This window comes from Poecilia formosa, unplaced genomic scaffold, assembly GCF_000485575.1.
Source record: "Poecilia formosa unplaced genomic scaffold, Poecilia_formosa-5.1.2 Scaffold373, whole genome shotgun sequence".
Classification (NCBI taxonomy): domain Eukaryota; kingdom Metazoa; phylum Chordata; class Actinopteri; order Cyprinodontiformes; family Poeciliidae; genus Poecilia; species Poecilia formosa.
Window position 1 is genome coordinate 250,415 of NW_006800312.1, and position 15,944 is coordinate 266,358.

Sequence of the window (15,944 nt, forward strand, 5' to 3'; positions counted from 1 at the left end):
TACAACATTTAGCCTAAAGCTGACTCAGGGCTGCCCTCTTTGGGTTGAACAGTGGCTACTGCAGCTGAATTTTCTCATTGGTTATAGCGGTACATCACAGCTGATACATCTGTTTGTTTTTTTTCCAGCAATCTTGTATGCATTTGTTTTCAAAATAAAACATTAGGTCACCACATCTGTAGATTCCCTTTAAAAATATGAATATTTAAGAGGTAGGTATTCATACCTCTTAAACTTTTTCACATTTTATCCCACTACAACCACAAACATTAATGCATTTTATTGGGATTTTATCTTGTTGGCCAACTCAAAGTAGATAATAACTGTGAAGTGCGAGGACGAGAATATGTGTCCTGAAAAGAGTGTTATGTATTTGTCTTTAAACCTTTAAAACTTGGTCAAAGTCCAGAGCAAAAGTCAATGTAGAATCAAAACCTAATTTAATATTACTGACCTGAAGCTGTTTTACAAAGAAGAATGAGCAGAACATGCATATGTTACTGCAGGTTAAAAGGATCCACTAAGTTTTGTTGATAAAATCCCACTAAACTACCTTGAAGTGTCACAAAGGTAAAAAAATAAAAAAGTTCAAGGGGCATGATTCCTTTTGTAAGACACAGTGTAAGACTGCTAACTGTAAATGGTTTACTCAGTATTCATGTGTTGAGCCTCCTTAAATCCTCCTAACTCCTTTGAGCTCCTCTTTGTGAAACTGCCCTGCAAACAATGGCTCCATGTTACGTAAGAAGCCCCTCACTGTGAATGTGAAGCAGCACACTACGGTGATGAAGCACTTTTCCCTCCCCCATCAACCCAACATGCAGCAGAGTGGCGCAGCGGAAGCGTGCTGGGCCCATAACCCAGAGGTCGATGGATCGAAACCATCCTCTGCTATTTTCTGAAAGCTTGTGACGTTGGATCTGCATACGGAAGAATCGGCTTCGTCGCTTTTCACTTCTGTCCCTGGAGATTCAGTGATGCTAAACCAGGCAGATGGCTGGACAACTTTAGATTAAATATTTACCTCATTTGCGTCTGTTACACATTTTCCCTTCAATTTAACAGGCAATGAGAGCAGCAGCAGCAGTGATGAACACTGACCTTTGACTTGCAGTCTGCTGCAAACAAACGCTCATAAAAACGCTTTAATAATGAGGATATTTTAAATTTTTTACAGGGTTAAATTCTGTAAAATATAAGCCTCCTATTTTTAGGGAAAAGACTGGAAATGATGGTAATAGGTGTTACATGACTGCATTGAAGTCATCTGTTGATCTCTTTGTATTGTGAAGTATCCTCAACATGTCTGTCTTGTTTTCTTGCTTCAGGTTCCTCCTATAGCATCTTTATATATGCTTGATCTTATATATAAACAAGACTTATTGAAGTCAACTGAGGAAAATGTAAAAACAAAAGAAAGGTTTATTTCCAACCCCTATTTTCTTTCCGCTTTCACAATAGCTTTTTGTATAGCACCCCCTAGAGGATCTTAGCTCTCATTACTATATCTGAAGAGGTTTGAGGTGGAGCCATATGAAGGATTAGTTTTGTTAGTTTTAAATATCTATAACTACATATACTCATATAGTTTATTGAATTTTAATTTGGACTTGTTTAATCACAATTTCTATGTATAGTCACAAAGTTGATCTTATTTTTTTTTATTTTTTAAGAAAGCTGCTTCTAGTTAACTCTGCAATAAATAAATACCTCTTAACTCACATCTGCTTTCTAAGTGCCTCTCATTTGTAGATATTTTGCCTCCTTTAACACAATTTATCTGTGTTGTAGGCCTGTCTGGAACAACACACCCAATCGGAAGGCCTCAAAACCCTTTTCTAAAACTTGATTTTTACCACAAATAACCTCATAAAGTTTCAATATTTATTTTTTGTAGAAGGCCTGACTAAGACATGAGCATTGTTTTCTAAGGCAAACAATAAATTAAGTCAAAACGAAGCTCATTTGTCATGGGAGAGTGTATAAATAAAAAGTTATATCTGAAAAAGAAGGTTTAATTTAGCTACGTCATACCAATAAAGCAGCTAATATCGAAAAAGGACGACTATGCTTTCGTCCACGTCCTCTTTTTATTTTTAGACAAAACCAAACAGCCGAACTAAACACATTTTACTAGTTGAATTAAACACAGTGGGTTTGTATATTCTCTATAAATTAGGGCGAATGTACGTTAGGTCCATTTCGAGCACATCGTGTTTTAAAGCTAGCCAAACTAAAAGGTCACCATTATTTGTAACACAATCTTAAGTGCTCTATATAAAGCACTTAATGCAAAAATATAAAGCACTTAAGTAAAAACAAACAAAAAAAAAGCTCTACTTAAAATTTAACGATTTGCTTTCATACGCACCCGTCGGTAAACTTGCCAGTCACAATATGGCCGACTCGCAGACAAATCGTTGCTACGGCAACAAAAGCGAAGCGGCGTCCACTATTCTATACGCAAGCACGCAATGAAGTACGTCACAAACCAGGAAATGTCCACAGAGATAAGTGACTGAAGAATCACAACAGAGCAACTCACCGCGGCTGTTTCCCGACGGTTCTATTTCGTGTTTCTGGTTTTAATTTATCTCTGGAAATGTCACGGAAACCCAAAGACGAATACTACCGGTTCTTCTCTGTTACCGACCCACGGAACCACGAGAAGGGGTACACGGAGTACAAAGTGACAGCCCGGGTAAGTTACAACTCTATAACCGTAGTGTTTCATTTATACAAAAAAAATCACTTGTGTTACTGAGGAGATGTTCATGTTCCGAAAATATTTCAGGTGCATTTCAATAAATTAGAATATTATTGAAAAGTTTATGAATTCCTTTCACTCCATTCACTAAGAGAAACACACTAAATAGATTAAATACGCCTCTAGTTTTGCTTATTATGATGATTTTCCACTTACAATTACATTTATGATTAGTATTGTAAATCAGACCAATAATAAAAAAAAAATTAATACTGGAATGTCAGCCAAATGAAAAGTATGTTCAATTTTCACCTAAAGGTTATTTTCAAACGGTTATTTTACTAGCAAATATTCAAATTCAGCGAGCTGAACCTGTACTTCTGTGTACAGATAAAATATTGTCGCTTTTCCTACACAAAACAAAAACAAGCATGCAAATGTAAAGCCAGAGAGCATGTCTAGATATAAACACAAATACACCCTGTGGGGACTTTATTTGCGGTTGAGATGCTCTGCGGGTGCTGGAGTGAAACGGGACATGTGATTCTGTTCATGTGCTCCAGCAGCCTTATGACCACTTTAATGCCCGTTCAAAAAGGATTTATGAAGCTCAGATGATCTCTGCAGACACAACAACATGCTCAAAACTCAGATTAGCTGGAACCAATCTATTTTAACTTCTCACCCTTGCAGTTTGTGTCCAAGCGTCACCCGGACGATGTGAAGGAGGTGGTGGTGTGGAAGAGGTTCTCCGAGCTGAAGAAGCTCCACGGAGAGCTGTCCTACACTCACAGGAACCTGTTCAGGAGGCAGGAGGAGTTTCCAGTGTTTCCACGTGCACAGGTTTTTGGTATGATGTGTAAAAGTTCCCTTCAGACCTAGATTACTCATCTGGGTCTGAATGATGCTGCACCTCAGACAGGTTTGCATATCTGAGGTGTAGCATCAGATATGCAAACATAGAGTTCCAATAGAGTTCCTGTAGGAGCTGCTGCTTCACATGCTGGAACGTTGGAGTGTTTCTTTAGTAAATACTTGTGTACTTCATCACTTGCACCTCTCTCTTATTTCTGGGTTTATAATGTTTTATTTAATAGCTCTTTTTCCAGGGTTGGATGCTCTTACAACAGACAACGAAAACAATGTTTTGACACAAGAATTAGCTGCACAAGATTTTTTTTTTCCTGCAACACAGGTTCTCATTTCTCCTTAAAAGTTCAGTTATATAAATACTTCCCTCAGTCATGTTTGCTGCAATGATCCCTGTACCTTATCCACACACGTTTCGAAGGTGTAATTCTGGCTGGGTTTTTGGAGTCAGTTACCTGGTGGTTTCTGGTACAGACATGACTTTTAATCATAGTGCAGAAATTTTCATCAGAGGTTGAGGTTGGAGTTCTTCCAGAAACGAAATGTAAGACGGATTTATCTAATCCACCATGATTTTTTAAGTGTGTTTAAGATTATTGTTCTGTTAGAAGACCAATTTGTGTCCAACTTATTTATCTGAAGTGAAACTGAGGAATTTACCAGCAGTCTTTTTTTAGTTTATTGTTCCAGTTTGTCCAGAGCACCAGTAAAACCAGTGACAAACGGAGCACTTTTTAAAACTTCCAGCGTCATAATCAGCTTTATCATCTTGTTGTGTTCATCCTAGGAAGGTTTGATGAAGCTGTGATTGAGGAGAGGAGGAAGGCAGCAGAGAGCATGCTTCTGTTCACTACCAGTATACCTGCACTATACAACAGCCCACAACTAAAGGACTTCTTCAGGGTGAGGACACAGAACAAGCAAATGTTAACTGCTCTCTGTTTCATCTCTGTCCTCTTGTTTCTTTTTGATTTGTATACGTTGTTCTGTTTATTTTACAAATTAGAGCTGTTAGAATTACAATCTTAAAACGTAACAAGTCCATTGTTCTTCAAGTTAAAATTAATGACATTTCATACCGTGGTGGACTATTATATTCTGCAAATAATATACATAACGGTATATTTCCAGCATGTTTTCAAATAAGATTTATGAAAAGAGAAAGCATGTATAGTTTGAGAGGATTAGAGATATTTAGAAACAAAGTCTGAACTAAACATTATTTCTGTCTAAAGGAAACAAAGAGAGTAGATCAATTTTCACTTTTAAGAAAATGGTAAAATATCCTATCAAGGTGTAATGAAGTATTTGGTAAAGTGCTGTGTCATTACAAGGATACTATATGTTTTGTTCTGTCTTTATTAGCTCTACATATATGGATGGTTGATTGATGTTTAGTTACTTATGGTAAAACAAATTCACTTTTAAGAGAAAGGGTAATCTATATAAGACATTTTCAATTCAAAACGTTCATGTCAATATGTGACATGTTAGTTTAAACTGCAGAAGAATAAAATAAAAAATAAATGAATGAATGTTAGGGTGGTGAAGTCAGCAGACCTCTGGATCCGTCCCCGGCGTCCTCGGCCGGGCCGCTGCCTCCTCCTCTCATCCCCCTGCCGAAGAGGAGGGCATCAGACTGTGAACCCGCCGAAGAGGAGGAGGGCAGGGAGGCGCCCACCTTACCTCAAGACCTGGGCACGAACATCAGCTTGGAGGTCGGGGAGCCGGAGGTGGCGGCTGAGGCCTACAACGAGATCGGAGGAACTCCGACAGAGGAAGAACAGGAGGATCTTGACAACGCAGAACTGGATGACCGAGGTTTAAATCTAACAATCTGCAAGCTGTTTCTGGTTTGTGTCTTTGTCATCATTTCGGTTCATGTTTGCATCTGCAGTGTCGTCTCCTGAGCTGTCTCTAGCGAGACTCCAGCAGTCGGAGGAGACGCAGGAGGAATTCGACTCATTGTTTGACTCGGTGGTCGAAGAGCAAATCCCGTCTCCCAAGGAGGAAGTTCCTCCTCCTCTGTCTGAAAATGACCTGGCTGTCTTCGATCCCTGCTATAAACAAGGTGGGTTCAACCACAGAATATAAACTGTTACTCCCTCCAGCCTTTACTTATCCTGGACATTGCCTTCCCACGCAGTTCTGCTTGATTCTCATCGCCCTTCACTGCTCTGCCTGAGATTTCTCTCATTAACCTGGATTTCTCCGGTAGAGTAACAAAGACTGAGAAAAACACTATCTGTGTTTCCATTGACCATAAATTGCACAATGTGAGATTTTAAATATAAATTATCTTAATGGAAACATGCAAATTTCGAAAAAAATAATTTCTCAACAAAAAGTTTAAGGATAAAGTGGTTTTAGGCTGAAATTGGTTTATTTAGCAAAACTGCATTGGAAATACTTTTTTCACATGATCAACAACTGGTGCAAACCACAAAGTAGAAGACGACAGGAAGTAGTTGGAAGATGATGGCGCATCCTGTTTTTTAAATACTTATTGTGTGAACAAACTTATTCATGTGTGACTTTATTTGTGTTTCTAATTTAGTGGAAACACAGCAAATGCAAAATTGTGTTTGTTTTGTTGGCATTAGCAGAATATTGACAAAGTTTTGCTCACCTTTGTAATGGAGATGCAGATATTGTTTCTAAGAAAACATGTGGAAACTTTGATAAAAGCCCTTTAGAATATTACAAGAAATCTACCTTCTTGAACACAAACTAAAAATAAATTAGAGATAATTCAAAACTTTGACAGGACTGTTTATGAAACTGCTTTCTTTTAAACCTTAAATTAAAAATCCGTTGTTTTTCTCGTTCTGTTTCAGAAAGATCAGATTCCTCGAGCGATCACTCTGAACTGTTCTCGCTGCCGCCGGCCAGTCTGATTGGAGGAGACGCCAGTTACTTGAACCAGGCGGCCAATGAGCTGACGGCGGCCATGGAGCGGGAGAAGGAGGGAGAGTTCGGTTCTGCTATCCGTGGCTACCGGACAGCGGTGGACATACTCATCACTGGAGTGCAGGGTAACATGAGAGACCAGTCAAACCAGTTCATTTCCATCATGATTAGTTTCATCAAAGCTGTAAAGCATGCAAATTTTACACCAACTGCACCAAACTGTGCAAAAGAAACACAGTTCTGAGCTTTTTAAAGCTTTTTACACTTTTTTGTTCTTACGTTTGAGTTTCTACTGTTTCTAAAAACAGCCCAACTGCCTAAAAAAAACACTCCGCCATTTTTCTGGAATCTAACGTTACAAATCATCAAGCACTGCTCCGTTACCTAGCAACCCTAGCAGAGCTCCAGCACTTTTGGTCAGCAGGTTTTACCGCCGTATTCGCTGTACAATGGCTGCTGGAAAAGATAAATGCTTTGTTGTTGACTTACCATCCAGAAACCACGTGCTGCCTTCTTGTTGGTTGAGCAGGAAGCTCCACTTCTGCTTCTCAAAGTGTATAATTGTGCATCTGTTTGAAGCCATTTTCTCATTTTAGTGTAAACGGTGAGTTGGCCAGCAGTAGCTTATTTGAATTTAAAGTGACAAAATGCCTTCAGGCAGAGCTGACCTTGTTATTTAGTGAAATAAATTACCTTGTTGATGGTATTCCAGTTTATTGAGACAAATGTGTATTTTTGGTTTCAACTCTTGTGCACAGCTGACGGACACGGCCAGTTCTTCACAATAAACCGCATGTTGCATGGGGAGAACATGCAAACTCCATTCAAGACTGAGGCTCCAACTCAGGATTTTCTTGCTGCACAGGACCATGTAGCCTATGAGAGAATATATTAAGTGAAATGCTTACCTTGTATGTGTACAGTTAGTGCTTAATCAGCCTTTTTAGTGACTATTGTATTGATCCATGACTGGGCTGCTGGACCTTGTCCTTTCCCTTAAAGCGTCACTGAGTTGTCTGTGGTGCTAAATTTATAACAGCTTCTCTGCAGGTGTTGGTTTACATCAAGCTGGAGGTAAAAATGCTTCTTACTTAAAATAAAATATGTTTTGTTGCTCCTCTTGCTTATATAAATGAGTACGCTGTGTCTTTTTGGCTTATAGTAAGATACAAATCGAACTAAACAAAGGCGTTGTCTGCAACATTACAACATGCCACAACTCAACATTGAGTCATCGGCCCCTCCCCACTTCAGTGTAGTTTCTGACACTGATCCAGCAGCTAACACGGTAGCGTGGCCGAGCGGTCTAAGGCGCTGGATTAAGGCTCCAGTCTCTTCGGGGGCGTGGGTTCGAATCCCACCGCTGCCAGCAATCATTTTGTTTTTCCTTTTTCAGCTGAAATGTGACTTGAAAATAAATGTGAAAAGCTACAATCAGAGCACAGGAAGTGAAACTTGACGAGATTTTTTATGTGTTCATGTTCTGCAGGAGACCCAGATCCGGTTCGCAGGGAGTCTGTGATGAGGAGGACGGCCCAGTACCTGAAGCATGCCGAGATGCTGGTGGATCAGCACGCTTCGCCGGGTCACACAGCTGCTCACACACACACACAGGACCCGTAGACACACGCTTGACACACACAAAGACGACTGAAAGGCAACGTAAGCTCAGGTTCAAGGCTCATGAAGTGACTACAGGTTTGACAGCTAAAATAAGAATCCCAAACCAGTTTCCATTCCCAGTAACAAACCGTTTCTGGTACCTAATGCTCCAGTAATGACGCTCTGCGCACTGGGACCTCACAGACATCTAAACTACAAAACACAGACAAAGTCTTTAAGTTTATGGATGGAAATTTCCTCTGTTCTTTTTATATTGTTGATGTTTGTAATGTTAACATCTCTGTGGCTTTGCATTTTGCACAATGTTTTGTTAATAAATCTGATTTTAATTTAATTCAGAAAAACGTTTCAATTTGATTCAAAAATTATTTTACTCTATTTATCCCACAAGGAAAAATAAATGTTGTCGTAACAAATTTTAACCAAGAATCTTCAAAGAGTTGTTGTGGGTGGTGATGATGTGGGAAGGAAGGATCTCCAGTAGCAGTCAGTCTTGCAACAAATCTGAAAAAGCCTCTGACTGAAGACAGTTACTGGGATGACAGCCGGTCTGCAGCGGCTGAATTTGAGCTGCTAACATGCTCAGATTATGTCAGCAAATTATGTATTTGTCCTGGATGACGTCATCCAGGACATGGTACTGATCCACCTCATTTGCTTTTGCTGCTTGTCGTATGGTTAGAAAGCCGGGCAGAAGGATGTTGGAGTAGGGGATGTGAGAAGATGGTTTGGTTTTCTCCTGCTCTGCATCCATGAAGCCTCCTCTTGAACTCCTCTGGGATTTTGAGGTCAAAGTTCAGGTATTATTTGAGCTTTTTGAGATGCTAATCAGGTGCTCCAAGTATTACAAACAAACAATACCCGTTTGTCATGGTTACGCACCATAATGTCAGTTGTGTTGTGACAGAAGAAAGTAAAAAACAAAGAGTAAAAGTCATTCCAGCTTCACAGCATCCAAAAAAAACAAAACATGAGGGAATATTTAGCCAAACATTCAGTGACTCAGAAAACTAAAATCAGAATGAAGGCAACAAAACTACAACAACCAGTCGTCGCTCAGGTGTTATCTGAGCTGTGAGATGCTAATCTGCTGCTGCAAGCTGTAAAAACGATACCGTTGTCAAAGTTACGTATCACAACTGTCTGAAGAAATGTGATCAAAAATCCTTTCGTTTCCGTTTTGTGTTCTGGAAAATCAAGTTTCCTGAACACAGGTTTTGCTAAAAACTGTCAACGATTTGCTAAAACGCTGCAGTTTAAACCTGACGCTTATGAAAAACATCAGGTTTTATTGTTGCTAAGCAAATGTTCGGTGTAGCTCCACAACAAAAATACAAAAACAGCACGATTTTGTGAATTTTAAATATAAAACATACAATTTTGTGCTTTTGATGATTTAAGCTAGAAGTGTCCAAACTTTTTTGGGCCAAAATCATTGAGTCAAGAGTAAAGAAAATTAAAAGAAACTGAAATCAAGCAAATAAAATAGTTGGTTTGATTGTTTTTTTTTCTTAGTTGATGCAAAACTTAAAAATAATTTTGTACGTTTGTTAAATTATTTAAGAAAAACACCTAGTTTTTAAATTATTTTGGGCTCGACTAAACAAATTCATTTTCTGCTATAATAACAAGATTTGAGTCAAAAAGTTTTCAATATTTAGTCAAGTTTAATACATTAAACAGAAGCTGATTTGAAAAGGGAATCCCACTGATAAAGTCTGGTTTTTTTCTTTTCTTTTTATTTTTACAAATATGCTCATTTCATCTTTTACTTTGTAGACCTGGCGCATTTTGGTTTTGATCATCGGATTACATTTTTACATCTAAAGCTTTTAAATCTACGTGAGACGTCACGTAGATTTGTTGTAGTACCTATTAAATTCCTGTGAGAGTCGCTGTTGCTCATTTTAAGGTTAAAACGCGCCCTGGACTGGAGAAACAGATGAAAGAAGAAAACAGCTGCTGGTTTTTAATAATAAACATGCGGCTTGCTGTAGTTAATCTACTTCACATAATCATGATTGTTTGAACTTTCTACGTTTGGTTAAAGAATTTAAAATGTCTTAAATTTGATTTTAAAAGATAGTCAGCCTTAATATTGTCACCTTACTTGAATAGTGAGCTAAGTAATTTTTTGCTAAAAGATGTGCTGGAGCTATTTATTCTTTATTTTTATCAATTTGAATTTTGTTGACAGTTTATTCTTAGTTTACTTTATATTTTTTGTATTACTTAGAGTTTATTTGTAGGTTAATAATTGGTGATTTTATTAATTTTTTGTTTTTCTTTCACAGAAAAAACTGTGGGTCCATTTTCTATAAGTGAAGGGACTGGTATAGGACCAGCATGCACTGGGTTTGGAGAGGCAGCAGTTTGATTTTGTTATTTGGTTACCAACTTTAAACCATAAAGAGCAACAATCAAGTTTTGGACATTGGATTTCTTTTGGCTGCCAAATCCGGCCCAACATAGGTTTTTATGTGGCCCTCTTGTAGACAAAACACTAAATGTGCTTAATTATGTTATTAATCAAATCAGTGCAGCTTTTATCTATTTACTGCTAAATTATATCAATCAGTCCCTCCAGTTTCTTGAGAATTATCGTGGAAATTCATGCAAAATCAACAAATTCTTGCACTTTTTTGTGCTAACAATTGGGATTTTATTGCAGTCAAAAAATTTAAAAAAAACTTTCTTTCTTGTACTAAACAGCTGCCTCAGCTTTAACTGATGTCAGATTATAGTCCATGATCTCCACAGCGAGTAATGAAAAGTCAGATTTACTGTCATAAATAAGTGCAAATATTTCCAAATTAGTACCATAAACATTTTGATTTTTATTGCAAAAAAAATCACAAATCAATTGTAAATTGATTTTATAATAATTTAATAATTTTATTTTAACAGTTTGTGAATAGGTTTTATTAATACATTCTGGCACAACCGGCCAGAATGATCTTGATTTGGCACCAAAACAAAAATGAGTTTGATGGAAGAAGTTTGTACATTTCTGTGAAGATAAAAGTCTTAAATTTAATTCACAATAGTCTTAAAAAGTCTTAAATATGATTTGCTGAAACCTTCAGAAGCTATTCTAAAGACCTTTAGCTGTTACTTCATAGAAAATATCAAGGGTAAGTGCAAATTTATCACCAGTTAGACACAGTTCATACATTTCTTTGGAGATAAAGGTCTTAAATTTCTTTCATAATGGTCTTAAAAAGTCTTAATTTTTTGTTGCTGAAACCTTTAGAAACCCTGCTAACGACCTGTAGCTGTAACTTCAACTCATTAGGGAACACTAATGCACAGCAAACACCTAAGAGAGATAATCAAACGCATTTTTTTTTGCATAAAAGTAAGTAGTTTTTTCAGTAGTTTCAGCATGGATGGAAAGTTATTGGTTTGGCATCAAAGAGAGGAGAGAGAGAGGATGGGATGCAGAAAAGAGAAAGCAAACGGCAGAATCCCTTCTCTGGAGAGACGGGGGATGAAAGGAGGGCTGGAAACAGATGGAGGGGTGACCATTTCCCCAACCAGATGAGAAAACGAGGGGTCATGGAGAAAGAGAGACAACAAACGCTGGAGGAGAGGAAAAATCGAAGGGATGAGATTAGAGGATAAGCAGAGATGATCCTTCTATTGTTAACGGGGTGGAAAAAAGCAGACCATCCCTCTTCCTCCCTCCGTCTCTCTCTTTGGCTTTGTTTTGACCACTGTGGGGTGCTTGAAGAGGATGGAGGGATGGCAGCGAAAGAGCGATAACGCTGCTACATCCTGTTATACATCCCTCTTTCTCTCTACCTTTCAATCCATCTCCCCTTCCCTCATTCTGGTGCTCCACCTGTGAAATGTAGAAAGAGACAGAAACAAAGAGACGGAGGTGAGGAGGGAGGGGGGCTAACAGCCGCGCAACATTAGCATGCTGAGAGTGTCAGCACTCTCCTCTCTTTTCTATCATCCCTCTTTCCATCCCTCCTCCCTCTGTCTCTTTCTCCTCACTGGTCACTGCAATTATACCATCCAAACACTCCAGCCTGAGAGCATAATGGCTTTCCTCCACGTGTGTGTGTGTTTGTGTGTGTCAGATCAAAAGACACAGATGTGTGTATCAGTGCATAATTTAGAGCCACACGTGACACATTAAGTGTGACACAGAAGGGGCGGCTGTGGGTGTGCAGGAGAAAAACGAGCATATGTGGGTGCGGATGAGGGTGTGTGAGTCCTCACGGCTACAAAAACTGCTTCTCCAACCTCTGAACCGAGCCCGCTCTCCAACGGGCTCCGGCGAACCCGCTTCACACACAAACACACACACACACACACACACACACACACACTCACTCTCTCGCTTGGACCGTTATGACCTAAATGGCCACTGGGTTGAGGCAAACAGCACACCTGCTTTCGCTCTGTTTTTGTTTTCATTCCATCAACTTCTTCTTCTCCCCTCTCAACCCATCCTCCTTGTTTTTATTCCACCACACACACACACACACACACACACACACACGCACACACACACACACACACACACACACACACCCCTCCTCTGTGAGCTTGTTATCCCTCCCCGTCCAGTCGTTTCTCTCTCTGTCACCTTGCCCCCAGCTATTCCAGCACACTTTTGTCTCCCCCCGCCTCATCTCTCGCTCTCACACACTCACATAAAACACACTCGCTGTCTATTTTCTGTCAGCCCAGGGCTCTGTGGCGGCCTGACTCTCTCCTACAGACAGGCTTGACATTTGTTTTCCGCCTCCCGGGGTCTGTTTGGTTGTTGCTGTGGGGCTTGATGTTGATTTAAGACTATTACTATCTGAAGTATTTCATTAATATAAAAAACAGACTGAAAATGCTAATAAACAAGATGCTGGCTGGAGGTGTAAAGAACAGTGAAACGACATTTCTCCCGAGTAGCGTGGAAACTCTAGACTACACTTTGCAAATGTAAATCTGATTAAACTACGGGTTCATTCACACCAACCCCATTTAAGCAAACTCTAGTTCGTTCGTCTAGATCAGAGGTGTCCAAAGTCGGTCCTTGAGGGCCGGCATCCTGCATGTTTTAGTTCTCTCCCTGGTTTTACACACCTGCATCAAATGATGGCTCATCAGAAGGTCTAAGCAGAACACTGACTTGCTGAGGAGGTTGTTAGGGAGAGAACTAAAACATGCAGGATGCCGGCCCTCGAGGACCCACTTTGGACACCCCTGGTCTAGAAAGTCAGTTTCGTTTGAAGACTAAAAAAAGCTAAACCTGGTCACCTACAAACCCCAGTTTCGGTTTGGTTGACGTGAACTCTGCTGCCGTTTGAATGCGTTCAAACGCCAAGCGGACCGGAGACCGCGCCAGAACCAGGAAGTGGACTACAGCGCAGGGCATTCTGGGTAAATACAACCTAAACCAGGGGTCACCAACTCCAGTCCTCAAGGGCTACCATCCTGCAACTTTTAGGGCTACCACCTCTGCTCCAAAATGTCTGAATTCCCTCACCAGCATTCATTCCTCTCTGCAATAGGCTGGAAACGAGCAGTTCATTTGATCCAGGTGTGTCTGAGCAGAGACACATCTAAAAGTTACAGGATGGTAGCCCTCGAGGACTGGAGTTGGTGACCCCTGACCTAAACAAACGCACTAGAATATCGCTAGTGGGGAACATGGCTCATGTTCTTTTGCCAAAATAAAATCCGACGCTAATCCATTTTTTTTTTGGACATTTCGCAAAGAAGGAAGTTGAACGCCTGTCTTCTTCAGGCGTTTTCATGTCGTTTCCTTCAGTGGTTCTTGGTGCAGCGCCACCACAGGCGAGGAGGGGAACAGGTTCCTCAAAGGGTTTGGTTAGTTTGACACAGTGCAGAGTGAAAGTGGACCAACATCAGCTGAAAATTTTACAAATGTTGCAACGTTGGTCCCCAATCAAACCGAGTCTTCTCGACTGTCAGGTGGGAAAATACCATAAAACTAAAACTAATTTGTTTGGCCATAACGGCAGTTGTTACATTAGGAAGAAAAGGGGGAAGATCAGAACTGTGAAATAAAGTGGTGGGAGTGTCATATCTTGTGGCTGTTTTCCTAGAGAAAAGAAATATGTTGAGCTCACTGAGGCTAGTTGGGTTCTTTAAAGAAGATAGCCCACAAATAAAGGACAGAATATAAAGGATTGACTTACTTGGATTTTTAGGCCCAGTCTAAACTCTAAAAACAATTATTTAAAATTTTCTCTACATATGTAACATGTTCATTAAAGTATAATTTTTGCACATAGAACCAACATGGAGGGATTAAGAGCAACATTTTTCTCCGAAGCCACTGGTTGCAGATCTCTCTCCTGAACTCCCATCAACACTGGTTTTGTAAGTGAATAATTAGACGGGCACACAGAGGGTGATTGACAGCGCTAAGACCCGCCTCCTGGCTCTGATTGGTTAGGACTGGGAGACGGCAAAGGAGCTCAGTTCTTACAACATAGTGACAGTTTCCACAGATATTTAAAAAAGAATTTAAAAAAATTACATACTGCAGCTTTAAGGTGAATCTTTCAAACATTAGAAAATGTAACTGTCAGGCATGGTGACAGTTACAACCCAACTACACAGATTTGGGTGAAATGATCAACTTTGAACAAAATTGGGTGTTTTAACTGGACAACAACACACAAAGTTACATTGAATATTTGTTAAAAACTGCTTTCCATACCAGGAACCCAATCGATTTAAAAAACTCCGACAATACCGGTAAGATTGGACATATATTCAGGCAGAAGCTTGTTGGTTCCTCTAACAGTAATCATCATAACTGTCATCTCTTCCTGCTGTTTGTCTCGCTCCCTCCTCCCCTCACATATTAGTAAATCAATAAACATACACTTTATGCCATTTATTGATCCGTTCACCCCCTCCCTTTGTGTCCACTTTACTCTCTATTTTCTCACTCCATGAATATAAAATCTCGTTTCTCCGCCTGTCTCTTTCACTCCCTCTGCCTGTCAGCCCCTTTCTCTTTATATCTCTCGCTGTGGGATATCCTATTTATATGGCTGGCACCTCCATGCCTCCACTGAAGTGTGTGTGTGTGTGTGTGTGTGTGTGTGTGTGTGTGTGTGTGTGTGTGTGTGAGTGTTTGATGTTAGTCTGAGTGGTTAACATAATACAAGTCCTCAGAGAGATGATGATGATGATGCTCAGGCACTCAAACACACACAGATACATAATTTTAGGCCTTTTTTGGTCAGCCTTTCTGTGAACAATTTGAGCTTTTTTTTTGCATCCTCCAAGCTGCGCCGCAGTTATTATCTGTCGCATTCTCCCACTGTCCACACGGACACGCACCTTTGTTCCCCGACCTGCTTCCCAGAATGATAAAACCCAGCATTATCTTTTGTTATTCATTATCGCAGATGGAGCCATCATTTCGCATCCGTCCTCCTCCCTCTGCATATGTTTTTATTTATTCAAACCTCTTACTCTCTCTCTTTTTTTTCCATGCCCGTCTCCTCCTCTTTGCATATTTATTCAGGCACATCTCCCTCTCTGTTTTTTTCCCCTCTCCCCACTTTCTGTACCCATGTGTCCAGCTTTTGTTGGCTGCCTTGTTTCCATAACAACTTGCGACCTTTCACTCGGTGCATAACCATTTTTAATCAGAAGTAGAGAGAGAGAGAGGGGGTGGATTTGAAAGGGTAACATTACTCAGGTGATGCGCTGAAACTGGTGAGAAAAACAAACGGAAGAGAGCGACTGAAACGAGGAACGAGAAGTGGCCTTGGCTCAGTCTGAAACCAGAAGAGTTTGGTTTTGAGTTTACTGCTTTGCAACTAGTTACATTTACTTT

General features: G+C 39.9%; 1 protein-coding gene and 2 non-coding genes across 3 annotated transcripts; all 3 read left to right on the forward strand.

The window, feature by feature from the left end:
* Positions 1–822: 822 nt before the first annotated feature.
* trnam-cau (transfer RNA methionine (anticodon CAU)) lies at positions 823–894 on the forward strand. The gene has a single exon. It is a non-coding gene; the product is annotated as a tRNA-Met (tRNA).
* Positions 895–2,485: 1,591 nt separating this feature from the next.
* Positions 2,486–8,445, forward strand: snx15 (sorting nexin 15). Its single transcript, XM_007575234.2, has 7 exons — positions 2,486–2,701; positions 3,401–3,557; positions 4,365–4,480; positions 5,119–5,398; positions 5,475–5,648; positions 6,415–6,612; positions 7,977–8,445. Exons 1-7 carry the CDS (start codon positions 2,603–2,605, stop codon positions 8,108–8,110), a joined length of 1,158 nt encoding a protein of 385 aa, XP_007575296.1. The 5' UTR covers positions 2,486–2,602; the 3' UTR covers positions 8,111–8,445.
* Positions 7,775–7,856, forward strand: trnal-aag (transfer RNA leucine (anticodon AAG)). Its single transcript has one exon. It is a non-coding gene; the product is annotated as a tRNA-Leu (tRNA).
* Positions 8,446–15,944: the final 7,499 nt, after the last annotated feature.